The sequence below is a fragment of the Salvia splendens genome, chromosome 6 (genome assembly GCF_004379255.2).
Source record: "Salvia splendens isolate huo1 chromosome 6, SspV2, whole genome shotgun sequence".
In the NCBI taxonomy this organism is placed as follows: Eukaryota; Viridiplantae; Streptophyta; class Magnoliopsida; order Lamiales; family Lamiaceae; genus Salvia; species Salvia splendens.
Genome location: NC_056037.1, coordinates 32,020,380 through 32,044,183, shown reverse-complemented (window position 1 = coordinate 32,044,183; position 23,804 = coordinate 32,020,380). Strand labels below are relative to the sequence as shown.

At 38.7% G+C, this 23,804-nt stretch overlaps 3 protein-coding genes across 6 annotated transcripts; 1 reads left to right on the top strand and 2 right to left on the bottom strand.

The window, feature by feature from the left end:
• Positions 1–678: 678 nt before the first annotated feature.
• On the top strand, positions 679–5,553 carry LOC121810074. The gene is made up of 5 exons (XM_042210971.1): positions 679–755; positions 1,643–2,345; positions 3,700–3,783; positions 3,896–4,541; positions 5,126–5,553. The coding sequence occupies exons 1-5, from the start codon at positions 690–692 to the stop codon at positions 5,262–5,264; spliced, it is 1,638 nt and encodes a 545-aa protein (XP_042066905.1). The 5' UTR covers positions 679–689; the 3' UTR covers positions 5,265–5,553.
• Positions 5,554–11,579: 6,026 nt separating this feature from the next.
• Positions 11,580–12,778, bottom strand: LOC121809128. Its single transcript, XM_042209669.1, has 3 exons — positions 12,743–12,778; positions 12,308–12,685; positions 11,580–12,173 (listed from the first exon to the last, which is right to left on the bottom strand). Exons 1-3 carry the CDS (start codon positions 12,776–12,778, stop codon positions 11,580–11,582), a joined length of 1,008 nt encoding a protein of 335 aa, XP_042065603.1.
• A 3,242-nt stretch (positions 12,779–16,020) lies between these two features.
• On the bottom strand, positions 16,021–22,146 carry LOC121808319 (protein LNK1-like). Of its 4 annotated transcripts, XM_042208735.1 has the most exons (8): positions 22,030–22,146; positions 21,458–21,555; positions 19,419–19,975; positions 19,017–19,338; positions 17,797–18,480; positions 16,713–16,861; positions 16,428–16,554; positions 16,021–16,340 (listed from the first exon to the last, which is right to left on the bottom strand). In XM_042208735.1, the coding sequence occupies exons 2-8, from the start codon at positions 21,479–21,481 to the stop codon at positions 16,248–16,250; spliced, it is 1,956 nt and encodes a 651-aa protein (XP_042064669.1). In that variant the 5' UTR covers positions 21,482–21,555; positions 22,030–22,146; the 3' UTR covers positions 16,021–16,247. The 4 variants fall into 4 exon arrangements, 3 of the variants coding, with proteins under 3 accessions (XP_042064669.1, XP_042064667.1, XP_042064670.1); XR_006052173.1 differs by having other exon boundaries at positions 16,428–16,609; positions 21,458–22,126; XM_042208733.1 differs by having other exon boundaries at positions 21,458–22,126.
• Positions 22,147–23,804: the final 1,658 nt, after the last annotated feature.

Here is a 23,804-nt window from a genome sequence, read left to right as displayed (position 1 = left end):
ATAATCCTAAACAGAGTTATAGGCCGTTAGCATGAGAAGAAAACAAAAAATTGGTGGGATGAAAGTGGAGTGTCAAACCTAAGGCCAGATTTCTAGACTCTAAATTTGAGAATTCCAATTTTTCAATCACCATGGATTCAAAAATCCTAGAAAAAAAGAACAGTAAATCTGGAACCATTAGTTTTTGTTCATGAAAATAGGAGAAAGTTTGCAACGTCTTGTTCCCTTCTCTTAATCTGCATGAGAAGACACATGAAGTTGATCTTACCGATTCAATTTACCCTTGTAAATCATGCGTTTTTATGTCTGTTTTGATCCTCTTGAGTTTTGTCGCTTTCTTAGCCCAGCACTTGCCTTGCATATGAACTCAAGATGCAGGTTTTACTAGTAACAGCTTATACTGTGTTTCTCTTTCGGCCTAAAGTACCTATGCTAAGTTACCAAATTGTAACCTTTGTCTTCATCTAATAAGGTTAATAATTCAACGGTCACAGCCAGCACAAACTGATAAGCTGAACGGTTTTGTTATAATAACTTTAAGTTATTTTTGAGATGCTTTGCCTTTGATCTGCATGATTTTTGTTCTTATTCACCTCGCCGATAACCTCTTGTAATGTTGAGACTCTTACTCAAGATATTGACTTCTTTTTTATTACTATAATGGTTAATTTCTCAGTGATGCAAAATATATGCAATTTCAAGTCGATGGAAATCTCCAATATGTTTGTCCTGCATGCCGTGGAGAAAGCTGCCAGGTGGTTTCCCGTTTCACAGTTGGTTTTGAATAATGCAAAATTTGACTGATCTTTTTTCTGGGTAAAAAATAAAATTGAATTTATAATAACTTACCTTTAAGTTTTATTCCCTCCGTCCCACCGTAATTGAGTCGTATTCCTTTTTTGGGTCCCCCTACTATAGTTGAGTAATTTCTCTTTATGACAAAAATCAACACATTTAATCTCTCTTCACTTATTTACTTTATTCTCTTTCCTACTCTATTTCCTCTCCACTCAGCTCACTAAACACTCATTCTTTAATCTCCGTGTCCAAAATAAACATTTCAACTAGGGTGTTTTTATGCAATACTATTAGACATTTTTTAGGAGACATTTTAAAAAAACAAAGGACAATTATCTTGATTTTTAAGCTTAGTTGGATTAGTTTAGTTTTTTATATTGGGCATTTATAGTTTCTTTGTACACACTTTAATTTCTTTATTTCTATTTGTTTTAATTGTTAAAATATTACTTATGTTTTGCTTTGATTAGAGTAAAAAATTACTATGTGAAACTTTTGAACATATTTTCTACTAATAATTTTGGTTGCAGATTTTCTTTTGCATTATTTATTACTCCATAACTTATCGAGCTTCTTATTAGTGTTAACAGTTAAGTTACTATGTGTAATAGTTATAAAATATGAAGAATATAAGTGAAATATTATAAGTAACTTTATCAAACAATTAATGATCATTGCGAAATGGTTTTCATAAAATATTTATTAATGTTATTGTGACTTTTTCATTTTTGTAAAAATTATACATTCTTGTTTTTACCGTAGTTGGCCCCCTGAACTGAATTTATGCTTTATCACTGGCTCTCTTTTTTTCATAATTATATTTTATACTTCCATGTCTGTCCAGGTTAAGAATCCTGAGGAGGCTGTTCAGGAACTTTGGAAACGGAGAGATGAAGCTGATAGGGATTTGATAGCCAGCTTGAGAGCAGATGCTGGGTTGCCTACACAGGAAGAAATTTTTGACATTTCACCTTTTTCAGATGATGAAGAGAGTGATCCTGCATCACGAAAGAATGAATATAACCGTTCTTTGAAGTTTTCCCACAAAGGGCGGGATGAAAAATCACCAAGAAGGACTAAAGAATATGGAAAGAAATCTTCAAATAAAAAGCATGGCAAGAAGAAGAGAAATGAAATATCTTTTACCAATGGAACCAACACAGAGAATTTTGGCAGACACACTGATGGTAAACCTTTTGGATATAAAAGCAGTGATAACAAGAATGAAAAAAATCAACTCTCTGAAGAGCATGCAACTTCTTCATCTGGAGCTGGAATCTTAACTGAAGCAATCAGTGAGGCTGCAATCTCTAATCACAAACATGTTGATGAGGTGATTGTAGCTCCTGGAACTAAGACATCCAGGACTATCAAAATAAATAACAACAAACCTCAAAGTTTGACTAATAGCGAGGATAGTCATAGTGGAATGCTGAAAACTGGGCAGGGCCCAAAGCTTGTCATACATTTGGGTGGCCGAAATAGGAATGCAAATAGTCCTCCTACATCTGAAGCTTCCAGTCTAAAAAAGGGACGATATTCAAATGGTATGTACTCAGCTATATATGAATTATTTTGCTTTTACAACTGGTAAACCTTTTCAGAATGCATACTTTGTTTGAGGTTGCATAAACCACGGGTGAGGTGTTGTGGTCTGCTATACAGTGAGCCTGAGAGGGTTTTAATAATACAAACTACTACTGCCTCCATCCCGGGTTAACTGATGCATTTCTTTTGCGTACTAGAATTAAGAAAAAGATGTTTAGTGAGTTAAATTGTGAGATAATAAAGTATGAGAGAGAAGAGAGTTAATTTTTTGCCACAAAAGGAAATGAGTCCATTAACCTAGAATGTCCCGAAAAGAAATACAAATCAATTAACCTGGGACAGAGGGAGTATTATTTATCAGTATATAGTTGGGTACTTGATCTTTCAAGTTAGTGATATTTAAGGACGTGTAACCCGCGGATTATGCTTTCATCCTCGAAATATGTCACTGCTCTTAGATTTAAAAGAAAATTATAGGATGATCTTTAAAACCTGAGAATTTTTATGGTAAAAATCTGGGAACTATAAACCTTGTAAATTTGAATTTTGCACTTGAGTTGGTTTAAAATGTTATGTACCTTTTCCATTTCCTTATATGTACTTAAATGTGTCTAAGAAACATCATTTATGAAAAGTCCCTTTACTTTGACTAGTTATGTCCAGCTTCAAACTAAAGAGGTACAGTAAGAAAGATGAGCTTAACATGTAGAAACTTGCTAGGCGTGATTCATGAAAAAAGGTTTCCTTTTCTAGCATCTTTTGATAAACTCACAGTTCAGTTCTTCAATTGTTGTTTTTCTCTTTGCAATGTCATTCCTCCATATTAAGGATATATGCAATTCTACATATCCTCGAAAGGCTTGACAAATATGTTCTCTTGAATAATGATGTTGGCCTGTTACTGCTTAGTGTCTTGGTCCTTTCCACGTGCTAAATTCAGATGGGTTGTAAACATGAGCAGTCTACTTTTAGTTTGTACAGAAACACCATAAGATTTATTACTTACCATATACACCAAGTGAAATCTTAATGATTGATCTGGCTGACCTTATTTGATTTCCAAACCTTATCAGTCTTAGATAGAAATAGAAATTGCTAATGTATTTATAGATGTTATACTTAAGACTAAAGTCCAAATTTGGTCTTGTACATTTGCTCAAAAAAATTTTTTGGTCCCACACATTAAGTGTGTTAGTCATGCTTTTTTTGACACAATACACAGCAAAAAAAATACAGCAAGGACATGATCTCTATCATAATGACAAAGAGAGATTGTACAGAAATTAGTGTTAGTCATGCTTTTTTTTGATAATATAAGATAGCGCACTAAACAAATTTTCTTTATTGTTCCAGTGGGCACTGAAGATGCGAGTCAACTGAAACATCATGAGAGCATTGAGAGGGCCAGCACTGCAACTACTTATGGGGATACAAAAGGCAAGTCATGCTGAATTTCAGAAATGCCGTGCTCACTGCTCCATTATCCGCCTCTCTATAATTTATCTGTATAGTCTTGTTAAATGGTTTTGTTGCCTTCTATATATTGCAGATCACAAAATGAATCATGCTGGTCAAATCAAAAGCTCCAAATTGCAAGAAAAAGAGGGCCTGTTGATAAAGTTCAAAAATGTCAACTCAGAATCCTCTAACATCAGCTTAAAACACGCAGGAGGATTTTCAAAGGCATTTGAATCTGATAATCCACAGGGTGCACATTCTTTGCTGGGTAAAAGAACTACTGAAGATGGTGCATCAGCAAGGTGGGGACCAGAATTCCCAGGTACTCGGAGGAACAAACATTCTTCAATCAAGAGTGGAGATGATGTGCCTACCATGTCTAGTGAGTTGGTTGAAGAAAATAGTAGCTTTCCGCCCACGTCACAGGCGTCTTCAGAAGGCCACAAGCCTCATTTGATATTTAGAATTCCAAAGAACTCAAACACAGGAAACCAAAATGATCAAGGTAATATGAGTAATGCAGATTCTCTGCGAGTATCTGGAAAGGGGGATATCACTTATACCAGGGGTCAAAGGTCGAAGAGAAGGAGACCAGCACTAGGTGACGGAGACACATCTCAGCAGCATGAAGATAACACAATAAAGGAGTTTACTGATGCCAACTGGATACTTCAAAAATTGGGGAAAGATGCTGCTGGGAAAAGAGTTGAGATTCATCAGTCATCCAACAATACCTGGTAAGTTTCCTTCACTTCTTTCAGAAAATCTGGGTTTGAAGAGTAGCATAAAATTTCCGCTAGACTTCATACATAGTACTTGTGTTCTTTATTGGGGGCCAAAATTTCAAATTCAATCTGTTTCTTTTCGAATTTGAAGAGCCTCACATACTTCCTTGTTTCAAGTCCTCATTATGATATTGAAGCAATGCATTAACAAGATTTACAACTTGTTTGGGGAAAATCTTAAATTGAAAATTATGTGCTCTTGCTTGGTGGCTTTTTAAAATTGACTTAAATAAACCTAACTATCCTGACCCCATTTGGAGTATTGCGAATATGTAGATTTTTTATTTGTATCCTTTTAATATTCTCCAATGGACATCAATAAACATTTTCATCCAACACCTCATATTTTTCATAGCACTTTTTGTGTAAGGCTCATGCTCAAGAGGTCAATTCTCGCCATGGACTTTCAGAAGTGTTAAGAAGCATGTTTTGGCTGCCAATGATTCGTTATTATTTCCATCTTCTCTCTCGTTTTGATTAACTCCATCAAAACCTTCATTTGATGTCTCTTTTCTTTCTCTGTTTTCTTTTTCCAGGCATAGGGGAACCGTGGTTGATGTCTTTGAGGCTGAGGGTGCATCAATTGTAGCTGTCTCTCTAGATGATGGAAAGACTAAGAATTTTGAACTTGGAAAGCAAGGTATCCGTTTTGTTTCTCAGAAGCAAAAGCATTGATTCTGATCTCACAATAGATTTTGAGTTCTAAAGTGAGCAGTAATGGAAAAAAAGATACTCTTATACACACCGAGCTTCTATGATACAATTGCATGGTGTGTTAACTGAAGCTTCAAGATGGAGCGTGAATGGCTCCTCTTTTTCCTTCTCTCGAGCCATTCTCTCTTTCGTGTGAATCCTTTCTCAGCCAGATCCCTTTGCAGGAAAGAGCCATTTGTGCCCATAGTTTGAGCTGCGTGACGAATGCATGACTTCCTGCACTCTGTCAATGTCTCTGAAATGGCGGAGAAAGGAAACAATGTTGTAACCCTTAAATGCTTACTCCATTCCTGCTTCTAGCTGAACAAATTACTTGTCTATTGATAAGCAGTGTATTTGCTTTTATCATGAAATTGTGTGATGAGTTGGAAGTTGGAACGGTTACTGGAAAATGTTGAAAATTTAGGGCTATAGAATATTGCAATTGCCTCTACCTTATGACCAATGGCTCAGCTCAATCTTGGGTTAGAAAGGGAGGTTTCAATTTGCAAATGATTTGAATGACAATTTTAGCAATAGAATGGTAATCAATGGTAAATTAAATAACAGCAGTACACAGCACACGTGAACACTTCGGGCCTGTTTTGTAGAGGGGCCAGGATGAGTTTGACAAGTTAATCCTCCTTTATCCTGGCATTTGGTAGCTTGGACAACAATCACGATGACCCGGGAGTGTACCCATGTGACCCGGCTTTTTGTCTTGATTTTGTGGACAACTCTGGGTTAAGCATCCGGGACAATTTGCAGGGTTTAACATCCCACTTTGGAACATGGGTTATTCTACACATCACAATTTCCTCCACTACCCTCTTGCATTTTCAAAAATTAAGACATACCAATTGTTTGGCCAAATTCTCCACGGCTGCTTCTTCTCTATCCATTTCGCAGCTAGGGTTCCTCACCACATCCGAGAACAAAAATTACCCTAGTAATCGACAGATCTATACGCGAGGTCAGTAAAGGCGTCCGAATCTGAAACTCCATAGCACAAGGTATAGCGACGGTACTCATTCTATCTGCATCTCAATTTCAATCTTTTCGAATTGTGCTTGGGTATATTTGGTGCTTGGGTATTTTTGGGTATTTTTGGTTCTGTTCGAAATATGGGAAAACTGAATTGGATATGGGTATTTTTGGTTCTGTTAGATTCATTCTAATCGGGAAAAACTGTGTTGTGCTTGGGTATTTTTGGTTCTGTTCGAAATCGAAAGCCAATGGGTATTCCTATTTTCTTATCGGAATTGGCCAATTACCCGAGTGTCCAGATTTGCTGAATTGGATATTGTTAGTAAATTTGTAAATTCGGCAATTACATCGTAACTTTACCTGTAAAATACCCAATGTGTATTCCCCAGATGTGTATTGCTCAGATGTTCGGCAATCGAAAGCCAATGTGTATTCGGCAATCGAAAGCCAATGTGTTTTCTCCAGATGTTCTACTTGGTTGTTAAAAATACCCAAATTGATGGTCGATTTACCTATAAATTGTTATGTCCTTTACTGGTTGTGATGAGTATCTGCCTACTCCATGTGTGCAGTTATTTTGGGATTATTATGGCAAGTAGAAAGACAGTTAACGAAATGATAATTCAGATTATGTCTGATATCATTCGGGACCATCAGTTCGACATCATCTGCGTTATCCTCATCTACCTCCGAAGCATTACCCGGGGACGACGTTTCACTAATACCACTAATCGATCCAGATATTCATATATCCGGCGGATACCTGAACAGGTTAGACGGCTGACCCGACTTACTGGTGTCACTGATGTGGCTTGTATAGAAAATTTGAGAATGGATAGAAACGCCTTTGGGAGGCTGTGTATTATGCTTCGGCAGACAGGTGACGTTGTGGACGGTCGGTATGTTACCGTGGAGGAACAAGTAGCAATTTTTCTGTCAATTTTGGCGCATCACAAGAAGGTTCGAGTAGTGAAGTTTGAGCATTGGAGGTCAGGGTATACTGTTTCCAAGTATGTCCATGCTGTCTTGCGGGCTGTGATTAAGCCTTCATCGTACATTCTGGGTGGTGCCCGATGCTGTGGGTGACGACTGTGAGGATCACAGATGGAAATGGTTCAAGGTTGATTTGCTTTTTCCAAATGTGCTCTTCTGTTACTAGTAAGATATGACACGTTGTTGCTTTGCGCAGGGGTGCTTGGGAGCCCTTGATGGCACGTACATCAACGTGCAAGTTCCTAATGCTGACAAGCCTCGCTACCGCTCACGAAAGGGTCAGATTTGCACTAACACTCTAGCCGCTTGTGATCGTAGTATGAGATTCGTGTACGTTCTCGCCGGTTGGGGAAGGCTCTGCCGGGGATGCTCGTTGTCCTAAAGGATGCCGTTAATCGGGAACATGGCTTCAAAAAGTTCCACGAGGTATGAATTGAAGTTATTTATTTGAAATATCTCATGCATATTATAGAATTCGAAAATGACGAAATGTTGGCCAATCTTTTGAAGGAAATTATTATCTATGTGATAATGGGTATGCAAATTGTGAAGGATTCCTAACACCCTATAAAAGTGTCCGATACCATCTCAAAGAATGGGGCCCGGCAAGTGGAGCCCCTCAGAATCCACGTGAAATCTTCAATATGCGACACACACGGGCGCGCAATATCATCGAACGGGCATTTGCCGTTTTGAAAATGCGATGGGGATACTTAGGAGTACCTCTTACTACCCGGTGAAAACGCAAACGCAACTCATTTTAGCATGTTTTCTTCTACATAACTACGCTAGAACAGCAATGCCAGTGGATCCCCTCGACGCCCTAGCCGACGTATATGACGAAGACTTAGTCGCGGAGGCGGACGACCCCAATATCCCTGGAGAGTATATAGATTCTGTGGAGCCCTCCAATGCGTGGACACAAATGCGAGACAACTTAGCGGATTCCATGTGGGATGAGGTATAGACATAAATATATTCAAACATCGAGTGTGATGAAAAATTTGATCACAATATGCTAACCCATGTATCCTGAATCTAATTGTGCAGTATGCGAATCACCATCTCTGATTCGAACAAGCCAACATCACGGGCACCGAATTGTCACCGCAGCTGCTACTACGGTGCCCCCTTTTGCGTAGCCGTCGATATTACGGGCTTGTGTCTTTTAGAACATGGAATTGTAATATTTGAACGCATTATCGCGGCATCGATGACAATTATTAGTGTGGGAAGGTTGAACTTGATTGGGTTAGGAATGACTTTCTGGATTTTGTTTTTATATTATGTTAATGATCATCTACTATGGTTAAAATAGCCTGACCAAATGCAAAGTAAAAACGTTAAATACCAATCACCATATAATTAATATGTGCATAATGCCATGTTCCAATTGATCATCTACTGTGATCATAACTAGCCACTAGCGATTACATAAGAGCTGATAATATGTGCATACTTCCATGTTTCTATTGAAGCATGAATCCAAAAGTGCACTACACTAGATTCGACAAGTCTTTTGTCATGACCAAAATATTGATTAATAAGTGCATACATCCATGTTCCTATTGAAACATGAAGACAAAAGTGCACTAATTCCGTCATGTGCGGAAATACCATTCTATTAGGGCCAACGTGGTAAAGGGCGACGAATATCACCCCGTGGATTTGGGCTATTGGACGCTTCTGACGATCCATCTGGTGATGCCGTTCGAGTAGGGACATGGAGGTTGACCGGCAATGAACGCGGAGGGTGGCATCTTCATGATGGCTTTCCCCCGAGGTCCTGGGACATAGAAGACAGTAGGCGGCTTGTTGGAGGACTCTCGGTCAGAGGACTCGACCTCATCGTCGAACAGCTTGCGTTTCACCTTTTCGCCGATCACTACCGCAGGTGAGTTAAACCTCCTGTAAAAAAGGAGATTCCACTACAGTGAGGTCTATCACTTCGTGTTGGGGGATGGTGGTGTCTGATAGCACGATGACCTCTTTTGGGACAGCTACATTCAATTCGTCGGAGCCCTCTTGTTTCACATCTAGTGGGCCGAAAACTGAGGTGAGTCGGCGGTATTCCGGCTCATCCTCGTGGTAGTAGGCGGCGGATAACGGGTACTCCTACACATCACACATGCACGTTTAGTATTTGTGAAAAATTGACAAGTGTTAATATGGACGGGCCATTACCTTCATAACCTTTCTCCACACGGTATCCGCAGCATCAACAACATTCATGTTGGGATACCACCAAACTCCAGGGGTGGATACAAGCATATGAAATGTCTTGTACCGTGATGCGAGGAAGTGCACCCTAGTATGCAGCTCATCAACGCTGAACTTGTTAGCAGCCATTGCCTCTACTTTTACCCGTGCAGCGACGAGCGCCTCGTCAGGAAGGCCAGAATGAAGGTCACCGTGCTCTTCTTTCACCCGCACAAGTTCGCATAAGAGCTGATTGTCTAATTCTACTGACCACTTCCCTTTGAAGAAAAAGATTGCTTGTGGTGGAATGTCCATAGTTGAAGTAGTGATATGGGGAATTTACTTGGTGAGGTGAATGTGAGTTGAGGTAGTCAATATTTATCTTTATCACTGTAATCAAAGTGGACTATTTGTGACTTAACCATCATTTAATATTTTGCTTGTCAAATGTCTACTGACCCTTGAAATGCGTTGAGGAGCTCCATTAATAGCAGCTCTGCCCATTACAGAGGCGTCAATCCAATTCGGCGGAATGCATTTACGCGGGTAGATGGTGGCAATTAATGGACGGCTTGCATTTGATGCTTGTGGTTAGGTGAATAACACGTCCTTGAGTAAATACATTTCTCATTACATAACACATCCTCACCAAAATCAAATCACATATCCTTATCTCCAAACTATAGCAACAATGGCTGCTTCGGGTCACAACCCACCCTTTGTCAAGATCTACCATTCTCAAGCGCACGACTCAAGTCTTGTAAGCAATATACGTACCAGTTTACTCCGAGCTCTATATCATAAAGAATAAGCCTGAGCATAATCATAAGATTGTCTAATTTTTTTTATACATTGCAGCGCATTCCTCCTCAATGGGTACGGCTATATGGACGGGATCTGCCTCCTCAATGCTTCCTTGTGATGCCCCACGGTGGGAAATGGGATGTGCGGTTGCTTAACGTCGAAAACGGATGCTATTTCCGCAATGGCTGGTATTCATTCGTAGTTGCAAACAACGTAATAAATGGGGATATTCTTGTCTTCACCCACGTCGGAGCTGGTGTTTTCCAAGTAATCCGGGCTGCCGCATTGACTGGTTGCCCTCCTATCTATGATTATGATGGTATGTATTGATTTACTTACTAGTATCCGTACGCGCAATCTCCTTCTTTTATATCATACACACCATATAATGCAGGGGCGTTGTGGCCCGAGTCGGAGACTGACCTAATCCCAGATCTGGATACAAGCGATGAATACGAGTCATCAGAGACAGACTCTATTGTCTCTAGCGAACACGCAGATGGGGGTTGCCTATAAGATCCTTAGCCATCGAAGAACAACCATCATTCACAGTTACTTTCACAGATACAACAATTAATAAGACATTGGTTCGATCTCCACCTCTTAGTCATTTCCTTTGTGTTTTACCTACTAATGCTGACTTCATTTCCACTCTTTGAAGGAGATACCCCTCAGCTTCTGGACAAGATTCATTAGTGAGAGTGCCATAGAAGGTGAGACTTATTTCACAGTGTGTGGAGGTACTTGGGAAATGCGGCTCGCAAAGCACAGAGGACGTATTCGGGTGAAGCGTGGTTGGAGTCACTTCAAGCAAGTAAACCGACTCACGGTTGGGATGACATGTTGTTTCTATCTAGTGGACACAGAGGAGGTGCACTTCTATGTAACAATCCATCCATAACCACTGGCCGTAAACGAGAAGGTAATACACAATGATCAAACTGCTTAATGACTTTCATTTTACTTGCTGCACAATTGTACAATGATGCTCATTTTGATCTGTTAACATACCTATGTGCTATGTAGAACTGCTAAGACAATGGCTGTTATTTAATTCTGTTAATTGTTATTGCTTGCATGCATGTATACCATCGTTAAATATCATCAAGTAGGCTAAGCATTGATATAAGTAGTGGCTTACAATGCATACCATATTCACATAACAAAAAAAAGGAACACACTATAACGTGCCTATTCATTGTGGCCTGATTAGTTAGACAAGCCACTCCTTAGTAGGACAAAAGACTACTTAGTTTGACAAAAGACTAGATCATACCCAACCATAACCCCAGCACAAACAACGCCCATTCCATACTAGTTGCTAGTGTAATGCTCAAGCGCATGCCACACATAGGGTTGGCGTGCTCCCTCCGGGAGACTCATGAAGTAGTCGAGCCGCTCAACCCTCGCAAGTATTGCGTCGGATGCAATGAAAACTTGAGACAGGGTCAGCCCTGGAATAAGACCCATCATTTGGAAAACCTCCTTCCTCGCCTTTGTCACGTCAAACTCATACCCGATGCGATCACTCAGACGGTCAAGCCTTGCATTTGTGTCCTCATGCAGTTTTCCTAAGACGTCGATGAGACCATCAAGTGCATCACCCCTTTTACGCTTCCTTGCTCCACGACGCTCGCTGTCTACTGCGTTGCTATAGACACTGTCGGTCTGCTCGTCAGGGGGGACACGGTCATTCAAACCGACTCCATCGTAGACATCTTCACCTTCCGGTGGGCTTCCATCCGCGCCGGGGTTGTTGGAATCACGGGATCCAGAGGCACAAAGTTCATTCGCACGGTCAGTATCTTGTGCGTTGTTGCCGGTAGCACGATCCTTCCCGAACACCATCTTCCAGTCCGCATAATACGGCCACGACTTGTAACGAATAAAACGAGCACCACTGTCAGCCTGAGACAACCAAACAAAGCCATTCAGTGGGGAAAAACGATGATATAATCCTCATTAGTGAAACCTTATAAATTGAATTGGTAAACATTTGCTACAAAATGAATAAACTGATAATGATAAAACTTGCATACAACCTTGATTATTTCACTCCAAACATGCTCGTCACAGTCAATCTTGAAGTCGCCGTGGTTGTTGAACCCAACACCACTTCTTTCCAGAATTGAGGACACAGCAGAGTAAAACTTTTTCCAAGTGTGAAGCTTGGAGGAGATGTGGGGGCTGACCCGCAAATCAGTGTTCGGAAACTCGCGGCGCATGGATTCTTCCAACTTGAAGAGATACCCAGATCTGAATCCATTGTCGGCCTTCCATCCAGTAGCAACCAACTCTTTCAGAGACGCTATGAAGTGCATCTCCTCCCTGTCGCTCCATGCCCTCCGAGACCGGTCACCGCCGCCTTGACCGCGAGAGGACCGACCTCTTCCCATAGCTGAAAATCGGCGAAAAAATGTCTAAATAAATTCAACATTAAATCAATTCATATCCGGATGTATTCAAACTAGGCGAACCTTGACTGTTGCCTCCTCCTCCATGTCTGACCTCATTGCGCCTTGAATCCCCCATTCAATGAGCTTGAAGTTCAATTAAGTCGGTTGATGTAATTGAATACAAATGCTTCTCGGCTATTTAACTATGAAATCTCCTATTAGGCCATTCAAACATCCATTTGCCGCTATTGTCTTTCCAGAATTTTGCCGTTTGCCGCCTTATGCGTAAGAATGGCGGGCCTCAATTGGGGATGAAATTATTGAATGGTTTCTAGAAGGTGCAAATTTGGTACTACAACAAATTAATGAGGCTAAAATTGGTAAATTATTTTCAATCCCAAAGTAGCAAAGGGGGTACCAAACGTGAGACATGACATAAATTTGAGTAATAGAGGCTACCAAAAGGGGGACGGGATTTGGTTATATCAATGCTTAATCCCTCATCAGTATCCATTTTACAATCATATCATGTGTAATACTGTCCACTCTACAAAACAGGCCCTAAATATAAATGGAGTGTTATATTACTAACTCAATATTTTAAAAAATGGGTGAAAAATAGTTAGTGGAATAGGCGTCTCACCTTGTATATATTGGTTTTAAATTAAATGTGAGTGGAATGAGTTAGTGTAAGTGGGACCCTATTACCATATATGGTAAAAGTGAATCGGGACTCCTATTCGTGGACGGACTAAAATGGAAAAACGGGACTCCTATTCACGGACGGAGGGAGTACAACTAAATAATAGTCATTAGATATTTAAATTAAAGGCATAGATCATTAGCTCCGGAATGTCAATATGATAACAAAAACGTTAATAAGGATATTAAGATCAATTTACTACAAATTAGTTGTAATTAACTTTTGAAAAATATCTCATAACTTTAAAATGAATATAACTTTCTTGATTTAAATTATTTTTTCGCACAACATATATCAAATTAAAGATAATTTCATAAGGATTCTAACGAGATCTCACTTGCATATGTTCCGATGTCAAATTTTGAAAAAAAATTGAAAATTTTCAATGTTTTCGTACCGCAACAAATGTCAATATAATATATAAAATATGTCAATGTGATACACGTAGAATGTCAATATAAACAATGTGTTCACATTCTCAGGGCATCCACAATGGGGCGCCCCACGTCATCAGTTTTATCCTCATACCCCCCACCTGCTAAGGCGCGCCCTATGCATTTTCTTTTATTTGAATATTTAAATAACTAAAAAAATTGGGAAAAAACTTCATTTCATATATAATAATTAATACATTACAATACGAATTAAAAAAATACGCAAACTCAGCGACGGCGGTTACGAGCCCACATTTCTTCAATCATGTCGTTCATGAGTTGAGCATGGTCTTGTTGGTTGCGCATTGAGGCCTGTCTAGATAGAACCTCATTGAAGCCCGACGGTAATCCTCTAGCGGGGGGCTCGGTCGCCATGTTGGACGAGCTAGATGCACTGTCATAATCATTCCACTCGGTGATGCTCCCACCTTCATGCTCGACTATCATATTGTGCATGATTATGCACGCATACATGGCATCGGTGATGACTTCCTTGAACCAGAGACGAGCCGGCCCTTTCACAATTGCCCACCGTGATCGGAGCACACCAAATGCCCGCTCGACATCCTTCCGCGCCGACTACTGCTTTTGCGCAAATAAAACCCTCTTCTCACCCATTAGACAGCTGATCGTCTTCAGAAAAATAGGCCACCGTGGGTATATGACATCGGCCAAGTAGTACCCCATGTGGCACCCATGAGGTTTAAATAGAAAAAAAAATAAAAAACGCTTACCATCGTCCGCCGATCCCACAATGGGGCGCCCGATGGCGCGGACGATGCATCGGGCGTGGGCGTAGGGCGCGGACGATGGCGGGCACCCACAATGGAGGCATCATCCGCGCCCGAGGACGATGGCCGCCATCGGGCGCCCCATTGTGGGTGCCCTCAAAGCATTGTGTTGACATTCTCAAAGCATTGTGTTGATATTTTCAAAACACTATATTGACATTTTCATCCAAAACCCTAATTTGGTAGTTTTTTATCTTTTTCGATTTAATTAATAAAAATGAAAATTACACGTGGCAAATTGTAGACCACAAGTTTTCTAAAATCCTATGGTCTTAAATTAGTTGTAGTTAGCAATTAAATTATGAGTTAGCAATTGATCACTCCCCTATAATACAAAGTGTGTTGAAAAGTTAATGGAATGCATGTCTTCCTTTTAATATATTTTATAATAAAATACAAATAAGATAATTATTAAAATGTGAAGTCCATTATAAAAAAGTAGTAATAAAAAGTAAGATTGATAGACGGATCGAAAAAGAAACTAGTGACCAATATGATGGACGAAGTGAGTAGTATTAAATGTTTGTCATTTATAGATGCAAATCCAAAATACTCCCTCTTCCCATAAATATACGCCGAATTTCATTTTTTGTCCGTCCCATATAAATAGTTTATATTTATTTATAGAAACATTTTATCCATTTTTACTTTATCATTTGTAGGCCTCAACACCCGCTATATTATTTCAATCACTTTTTTACATTATTTCTTACTTTACAAATTATGTATTAAAACTCGTGTCATCTCAAACTAGTCTATTTCTATGAGACAAAATTAGTACTCCCTCCGTCCCGGGCTACTCGCTCATTTCCTTTTCGGCTCGGAGATTAAGGAATGAGTGTATAGGAAAGTAAAAAATGACGGCTGTAGGTGAAATTTTTTACTAAAAATGGAAAGAGTGCAAGTAACTTGGGACGCCCAAAATGAAATAAGTGCGAGTAATACGGGACGGAGGGAGTATAATTTTGGGCAGATTCATTAGACATAAAAATATTGTAAATCGTCGCTAGAGTTGTCAAGTAGATCAAGTCGGCTCGATTGTAAAGTATTATTGTGAGAGAAGAAAAAGTGATGACAAAGTTTATAAATACGAACAAAACTAATTTTTGTGGACGTCCTAAAATGAATGTAAATACTATATTTTATCAATTTTACTTTAGATTTTTATACTTCTTGGTTATATATTTAATTTTAGAATTTTTGCAGTTCAGAATCTTCAGATTAGATTTTTTTTTTTTATAAGATTTATAGCATTGGATTACCAACCCACTATTTTATACTCATATTAGACAACATTGATAGCACAAAAACAATTAATGACAAGAATATGACGTTGGAGTCCAACTTTACTAGAGATACTACTATTATTTTATATATTTGCACATTAAATGCATAAAGTGAAATTCTAATAGTATAGTTTATAGCTGGAGCTTAAAGCTAGACACCATATTGACATTTATACAAGAAACCTAGTAACTGAAACTGCTTTCAAGTGTATATTTTTCTTCAACTCACTATAATCACAGTTATGGCAGGGTTAGACCATGAAAGTTCTATCAGGATCAAAGAAAGTTGAGCTCTACTAAAGCACACAAAATTCTTTATACAAGAACATCAGATTCTTTATACAAGAACATCATATGGCCACCAAGATCATCTTAACTCTTTGAGAGCAATTGTTTGCAGTCATCTGCCTCTTCACTCTCTATCAAGTTCTTCATTACAGGTCTACTTGTGTCAGATCCCCGTACCTACCAGTGCACAAGACTATCTCGTTAGTTACACGTGTACTTGATCATCTTCATTGTAAGGTGATAGACATTAATTCAATAGCTTACCATGCTTGGCGACTTGAATGGCAGTGAATATTGGGCGGATGCAGGGGATGACTCGGAAGGTCTGTGAAACAGCAAGTGTGCTACCGAGCGGTCTATAGGATTTGTATCCGTTTCAATATCCACGAAGCTGTTGTGCCCGGGACGGACAAAAGAGAATTAGCATGTAACTTAAGTTAAGTGGCCTGGAGGCAAGGGAGTAATTCTTCAGCTTAGTGCACTATATTCAACATTCATCTTTTAAAGAGGTAGATTAACAGACAATAATGCAGGGAAGAGTTATTATACCTTTTTTCTCCTTCAGCTAGTAATGTTCCACTGGCATCTCTTACACCATCAAAGCTGCTGTTTGAGTTTCCATGGTTATGCCTTTTTGCAGCACTCCGGGCGAGACGGTACAAACTGTCTCTTATGCATATCTTCGTTCTTAGATCCAACTAATCCAACAATGGACACAGCTAATTCAACATACGAGAATGTGTAACAAGGTAAGATGTTTTATACTCAATGAAGAATGTGGTGATCATGATAGAATGGACACCACAGTTGGCACAGTGTTCTTGGTCACAAAATAAAATGGACCAAAAAGACAATCTTTCCTTAACCTAATAAATATAATGTATGCATCTGTTATATTAATTTGCTGCATCTGGTTTCTTCCATGCTTTTAGGCAGTTATATAAATTCTTTAATACTCCATATCACTATATGTACTCCAAAACTATTTACTCCTCATCCACTTCAGACAGTCATTCGACATTTCATTCGAATAAAAATCAAGGGTACTGCTCATACTATATTACATCAGCATGAAAGGCAGTCATTGATGTGTACAGAACTACAATCAAGAATTAGGCATCATGAGCATGTGATTGTGACAAATCCTTTCCCAGGAAAATCTCAATGACAGGGCGATTTCAATCTACAGGCAACCTTATCCCAGAGCCTAAGCATGTAATGTAATAAACTTCAACGACAGTTTGTTGGTAGTATGAGACAGAAACCTGGTTAAATCTTTACAAAAAATAAAATGAATTCGGGACATACTCCGAATTTCAGAATGTATATCATGTAAATTTTCAAAATGTATATCATGTAGAATTTCAGAATGTATGATGACTGCACTACTTCTATCAACTTAGCATGCATGCAGCAATTTCAAAGTGCAAAAACTGGAAAGATACATAAAACAGACTAGCAGAACTTTGAATTAAGTTAGTATCAGCAAAAAGGAGTATCAAACTTCACATACTCTATCTGTGTGCCACAATACTGGTAACTAGTTTTTGTCCTATATTCCAGAAGAATGATACAGTGCACTTTTTGTAATTGCTGTGAAGTTAGTGTTCGTAATTTTTGGACCAGATGATACCTGCTCCATAACCAGCTTAAGCTGGCGAAAACTAGCTGCTTCCAGAGAAGCATCATCCTTGCCTGAACTTGTTGAGCTTTCTTGAACATTTGAGGATCCTAATTCTGCTGGAATAAAGTGGCGTACTTCTGCCAACTCACTATGATTCTCTGACTTACCTTGGTTATAATGCGCTTCTTCTGTCATAGAACCAGGATTGCTTGAGGTGGCTTGCACCACTATGTTTGCAGGTTTTATATTGCTCTCGACTTGAGATTGACTACCATGGTGACGATGTAGCTTTACTCCTTTTCCAGTTCCTGTTGGAACTGCTTCAGGAAGAGGAAGGTCATGAGAGCCATTTATAGATTGAAACAGACTGGGTGTATGGGAAGAATCTCTGGTTGGTGGAGATGTCAACTCATTTGTCTCAGTTTTGACAGCAGAAGATGTTGGATTTACTGATGTCAGATCAGAAGGACTGTTATCTGGATGCACATACGATAGGTGATTTTGTAAATAATTACAGGAATCTGGCACCAAAGCATGCATTGGTTGTTGCTGGCATGAGAAATCTTGATAACACTTGGCCCTAGAAGGGGGCTGCACTGCGTCATCCGGAAGCTTACTTGCACCATTTCCAATATCATGCTCTTTTATTTTTCCCTCAAACTGGTCCTGCACCTGATTTTGGTGCCTGTTCAGCTGCCGTAAAGTGAAGAGCAATTTTAGAAACTGTGGTACAGTTTTCAAACTCCCAACATCTAGAGATGGACTAGTATTTGAAATTCATAAACAGAGTATATATACCATACAGAAGTAATATTTCTGCAGGTATAAATCAAGCTCACACCCTGCCACCCCCCAAGATGATTGGTTCAGGGTGGCAAGAAGTCCACAAAATAAGGATAGATCACACTCGTTTTATAGTAATATGCAAAAATGGTCTTAACTATCACCCCAAAACATGGAAAGAAGTGGTTCCATATCACTAATTCACCATTATGAAAAATCATATTGAGATGGATTAGCATTTGACATTCATAAACAAAGTACATTTACCATACAGAAGTAATATGTTCTGCACTATTACTCACACTCACACCCTGCCACCACCAATATGATTGGTTCAGGGTGGCAAAAAGTCCACAACTATTACGAAGTGGTTCCACGTCACTATTACAAAAAATTTAACCCAATAGGGCTGATACAGGCTTCAAAACATTGTGATGTGTACTTACATGTGCTTTAGGGTTACATCCTTGCTCGCCATTCGCAATAGCATGTCCATCCACATAGGACACGTGAGATTCAGGGTTCTCTGAGATCCAGGAACCATCTCTGAGCCTGATAGGTGCACCAACCATGGCACCATCATTTGAAGAATGGCCCTTTAAGAAGGTATGGTTTGATGAGAGATTTTCCGCAGAATTTGACTCAGGTGATGGGAATTTGAAGTCTGAATTGACAAGTTCCCCAGTGCTTCCGATGTTATCTGATGCTGAAAACCAGCGGAACTCATCCTCTCTACTGGCACCAAGTCCAAATGTTGAGTCACAACTCCTGAAATGCAGTAGGCCATTATGAACAAAAATTTTAAAAAATATACTCGAAAGCCCCATGGAGAAAGAGTGCAGGGTTACCTAAATATCCTGTCAACGTCTTCAAAGTTCTCTATTTCAGGCCAACCAAAATTAAAGAAATCACTTGAATCTTTGACTTCATCATTTTCAAAGAAATTGAGATTGTTGCCAGCATGAGTTATGTCACCAAGAGGATCAGTGGAGGAGTTGGTTTTAAAGCCAGTGGTACCAGTAACACAGAACTGATTACCATGGGTATCTGTATTACTACTTTCATGAACAGGAGTTGAGGATGTGGTTATCTCAGAAGCTAAACCAGATGCTTCTTTGGTCGATTCAGCATCTGTTGAAGAAAAAAATACAACACTTGGTGCACCCGGTGTAGAATCTCTTTCCGGTATTCTGTACTTCCTTTTACTCAATAATGATGACTTTCCTTGTTCTCTTCGTTGATCAACATGTCCAGCAGATTGTCTGCCCTCAGTGTTATATGCAATATTTGTTTCTTCAAAGTGAGGTTTCTTGGAGCTATCACACAAGAGAGAATGATCTTCCAAAGGACGAGGCACTATATGGTCATCACTCTGACAAAGATCATCCCAACCTATGTCTTCAAACTGTGATAGTCATTACAGAGTTTCAGCTGAAATAACTTCATATGACACTTGCATGAATGCATAAACTATACCAAATCACAAATGGATCATGCAGTGACAAGCCAATAGATGCAGTAATGGGTTTTAAAATCACAAGGAAGAAGTCTGTGGCCCTCGTTAAAGCAGCTGGATAGTATAATCTCATATTGCAATTGTTAAATTGCCAGGTTAGGAGAGTAATGCAAAAGATCAAACAACATAAATTATCCTTCCAGCTCAGCATGAATCATAAACAAACTCAAAGCATGCATTTGACTCATTTTGTTCAAAACTCCTTTAAGAGGCAACTGGAGCTACTAAACGGGTTCACTATAAATTAAAAGTGGAAATGAATGTAACACTTGATGAATATCACTTCATGCAGAATTTTCAGGGGTAATTACACTATTCATATAAATGTTCCATCATTGTTTCATATTATACAAAAGGTTTGAAGTTCACATACAAAAATCTTCATTCGGGTTTCATTTTAATACATTCCGTCAATTGTTTATAGACAAAGTCAACTTTTTGCCTACATGTGGTACAAAATGTTTCATATTGGTACAAGAAGTTTCAAAATTACTTCATGTTGGTACAAAAGGTTTCATCATGTTTCATGTTTTGCACATCACGTGGGCAAAAAGTTAATGACGTCCAAACATACATGACAGAATTTAATTAAAATGAAACGTGAATTAAACTTTTTGTATGAAAACTTCAAACTTTTTGTACCAATATGAAACAGTGATATTACATTTGAAAGTACCCTGAATTATTAACATGCCACAGTGCCACCTTATCCATTTTGTCCGGATTCTAGAGTCGAACCTAGACATACTAACATCACTCTTCTAGACATTGAAGTGATATCATAGAAGTATATGCTTCCCAACCCGATAATGTGAACAGAAGAAATATAGCTATTTTTAAAATTTTAACTATAAAGTTTGTTCACTAACAACCCAGCTTGTCTCCCATATCAGTGTTAACAATTGCTATGTGTTCTGTTAGTAGGTATTTATGGCCTAACAGACTTGTTTGTACATGTGAACAGTAAGTAGACAACCCAATATATGGTTTGGCCATCACAATCCACAACAAATAGTAGTTTTTCCATTTTGGGTCGTCCACAAAAATTAGTCTACTTTCTGTTTATGGTAAGTTTCTCTCTAATGAGGTGGGCCCAGTCTTAACTAACAACATCCAAGAATTTTCTTATCTCTATCTCTCTCATACTTTACAATCACCTGGAAATTATTTCAAGTACAAATTCTTCAAAGAACAGATATGGTTCTATTTCTATCGCCTGGTTAGGATATTTTGCCGATAGCTCCACACAAAACAAGGGACTAGGAGAATGAGAATGAGAAGACGTTGTATTAAGAGTCCCCCCCCCTCCTTTCTCTTTAATATAACTAATGTGTTATGTAATAATATAACAACCAGAAATGGTGAACTCACCTCATACATGCCAGAATCAGTCATTCCTTAAGATTATTTGAACCAGCACTGAAGCTGTAGGAAATTTGCTTCATAGTTATATACGAATCTTCTTTCACCTCCACGTCGAAATATCCCCCAAGAAGCAAGCAACCGGAAAAGTATTAGAAGCCAAAAGTAAATAAATCGCAATCTTCAAAACCACAGTAACAAGCCATCCCGCTAACACCAATTCAATGAGTATAAGAACACAGAGCGCCGTAAAAATTGGGGGAAAACGAATCTCAACCCTCTCAAAAAGGCATAATAAGTGAATTTTACTACTCAAAATATATTTTTTAAAACGGTATTAATGAACTAGCTAAATCAATCTGGCAAAGGCATCGAAAAATTTATTCTCCTGCAATTCAAAGGTTAATACCAATAGTACATCAGTAAGAACAAAGTTCATCACTCACTTTTCTATTATTCTTCACTCCACGAGATTACAATTTCACAGAAAGACCAAAACGAATTACATAATCGAACTAAAACACTGTATTCAACAATAATATAGCCGATCTCTTCTGACCGGAGCTCCGCATAAAACTCACCGGAACACCGCTGAGTCCAGTCACAAACCCTAGCAACGAGAAGTCGGAGGAGTTTCAGAGAGAGAGAATGAAAGAGGTTTGGAAGGGAAGAGAAAATGTTTGTTGTGAATTGTTTTCATTAAATAAAAAAATGGAAAAAGTGGGAGTCGTGGAGGGGCCGCCACGTGGCGAGTGGTTCGTATCAGAACTAGTGGATGAGAAGGCGGGTCGGGATACGATCTCTTTCTGCGCTCTCATTGGTCCGCTTTTTGGCTTTCGGGTTTTCGGATCCTTTTCTAGGCTCTCAATCGTTTGAAATCGGATCTATCGCTGTTAATCCAGCTATCAAAAAATTTAGATTGCTGTCAAGTGTCAACTGTCAATCTAAAATCAACTCACCTCCTGAAATCAGATCTCTCACAACTCAATAATCAATATCTGAAACTATACTATCTAACCACTTATTAAATTATCCAAAGCTCTGCTCAGTTATCTACTATTCACCTAAGTATTTAAACCATTACCATAGTATTTCACATCAAATCTGATTATATAATTAATTACATTGCTACTATATTTTTTAAGTAATTATAATTATGAAAATTATACATTTTTGTTTATTCTTTAAAAAAAATCATGTGTTGGCACGTTTTATACACTACTCTATCCGTCCACAATAATTGTCATTTTTATTGTGAGCATGGTTTTATATTGAAAAGAAAAGTTAGTGGAATGTGGGACCCACTTTTTTATATTGGTTTCATAATAAAATGTGAGTGGAGTGAGTTAGTGGAATGTGAGACCTACTCACCATTTATGGTAAAAATGAAGTGTGACAATTATTGTGTAACAGACCGAAATGAAAAAAAAATGGCAATTATTGTGGGACGGGGGAGTAATGTTTTAAACATTAAAATTAGGAGTACAATTTAATTTCAAAACAATCATGGACTATTACTCCCTCCATCCCAGCTAAATTGAGGCAAAAATTTTAGGCATAAGAATTAAGAAATTGTGATGAAGAAATAGGAGTGCAGAATAAAGTAGGATGGATTAAGATTGAGTAGTAAATATATAATAAAGTAATACTAATTGGATTTTTATCTCTTGGGGCATCCACTATAAGGCAGACACTTCCAATAGCCCCGTCATTTTTTTTGTCCACAGTCTCAGTTTATTTGTCCGCGGCTATAGTGGACACTTTTTTTAGCCACTTTTCATTTTATTTCATTTTTTATTTATTTTAATTATATTATAATTAAAATTATCGGACTATACTTAATTAGAAAAAAAACGGCTATAGTTAAATAAATTAAAATTAAACACTAAATTTTCATCGTATTAAAGTAATGGAAAAATTATACAACGAAAATTTAATAAATAGAAAATCACAATGTTCTTCAAGGTGCGCCACCTCCCCTACGTGACCAAACTTCTTCAATCAAATCAGCCTAGAGTGTGGTATGTGTTGTGCTCCTGCGCATATCAGTGAAACGTTGGAGCAAATATTCATTACTACGTGGTACACCCATCTGTATCGGCACGGAGGCAACATCGTGACTTGTACTTGCGCCATCTTCCGGTGCCCAGTGCTCTGCAGCAAATCCTTCATCTTCTATTATCATATTGTGCAATATGATACATGTTAACATAATATTTGCGACATCATCTTCATACCAAACTCGTGGCGGGCACCGTATAATGGCCCATCGCGCTTGGAGCACACCAAAAGCTCGCTCAACATCCTTCCTAACAGCCTCTTGTTTTCGCGCAAAATAATGTTTCTGCTGTCCAAC

What these genes read in the sequence shown, in the direction of transcription:
- LOC121809128 (XM_042209669.1), bottom strand. Translation starts at nt 12,778, where the DNA reads ATGAGGTCAGACATGGAGGAGGAGGCAACAGTCAAG. An exon ending in AGGAGGAGGCAACAGTCAAG is followed by an intron (nt 12,686 to 12,742) that starts GTTCGCCTAGTT and finishes GAATTTATTTAG; the next exon opens with ACATTTTTTCGCCGATTTTC. An exon ending in TTTGGAGTGAAATAATCAAG is followed by an intron (nt 12,174 to 12,307) that starts GTTGTATGCAAG and finishes TGGTTGTCTCAG; the next exon opens with GCTGACAGTGGTGCTCGTTT.
- LOC121808319 (XM_042208735.1), bottom strand. Translation starts at nt 21,481, where the DNA reads ATGACTGATTCTGGCATGTATGAG. An exon ending in CTGATTCTGGCATGTATGAG is followed by an intron (nt 19,976 to 21,457) that starts GTGAGTTCACCA and finishes TGACTATCACAG; the next exon opens with TTTGAAGACATAGGTTGGGA. An exon ending in GATGTAACCCTAAAGCACAT is followed by an intron (nt 18,481 to 19,016) that starts GTAAGTACACAT and finishes ACTTTACGGCAG; the next exon opens with CTGAACAGGCACCAAAATCA.
- LOC121810074 (XM_042210971.1), top strand. Translation starts at nt 690, where the DNA reads ATGCAATTTCAAGTCGATGGAAATCTCCAATATGTTTGTCCTGCATGC. An exon ending in TACTTATGGGGATACAAAAG is followed by an intron (nt 3,784 to 3,895) that starts GCAAGTCATGCT and finishes TATATATTGCAG; the next exon opens with ATCACAAAATGAATCATGCT. An exon ending in CAGTCATCCAACAATACCTG is followed by an intron (nt 4,542 to 5,125) that starts GTAAGTTTCCTT and finishes TTCTTTTTCCAG; the next exon opens with GCATAGGGGAACCGTGGTTG.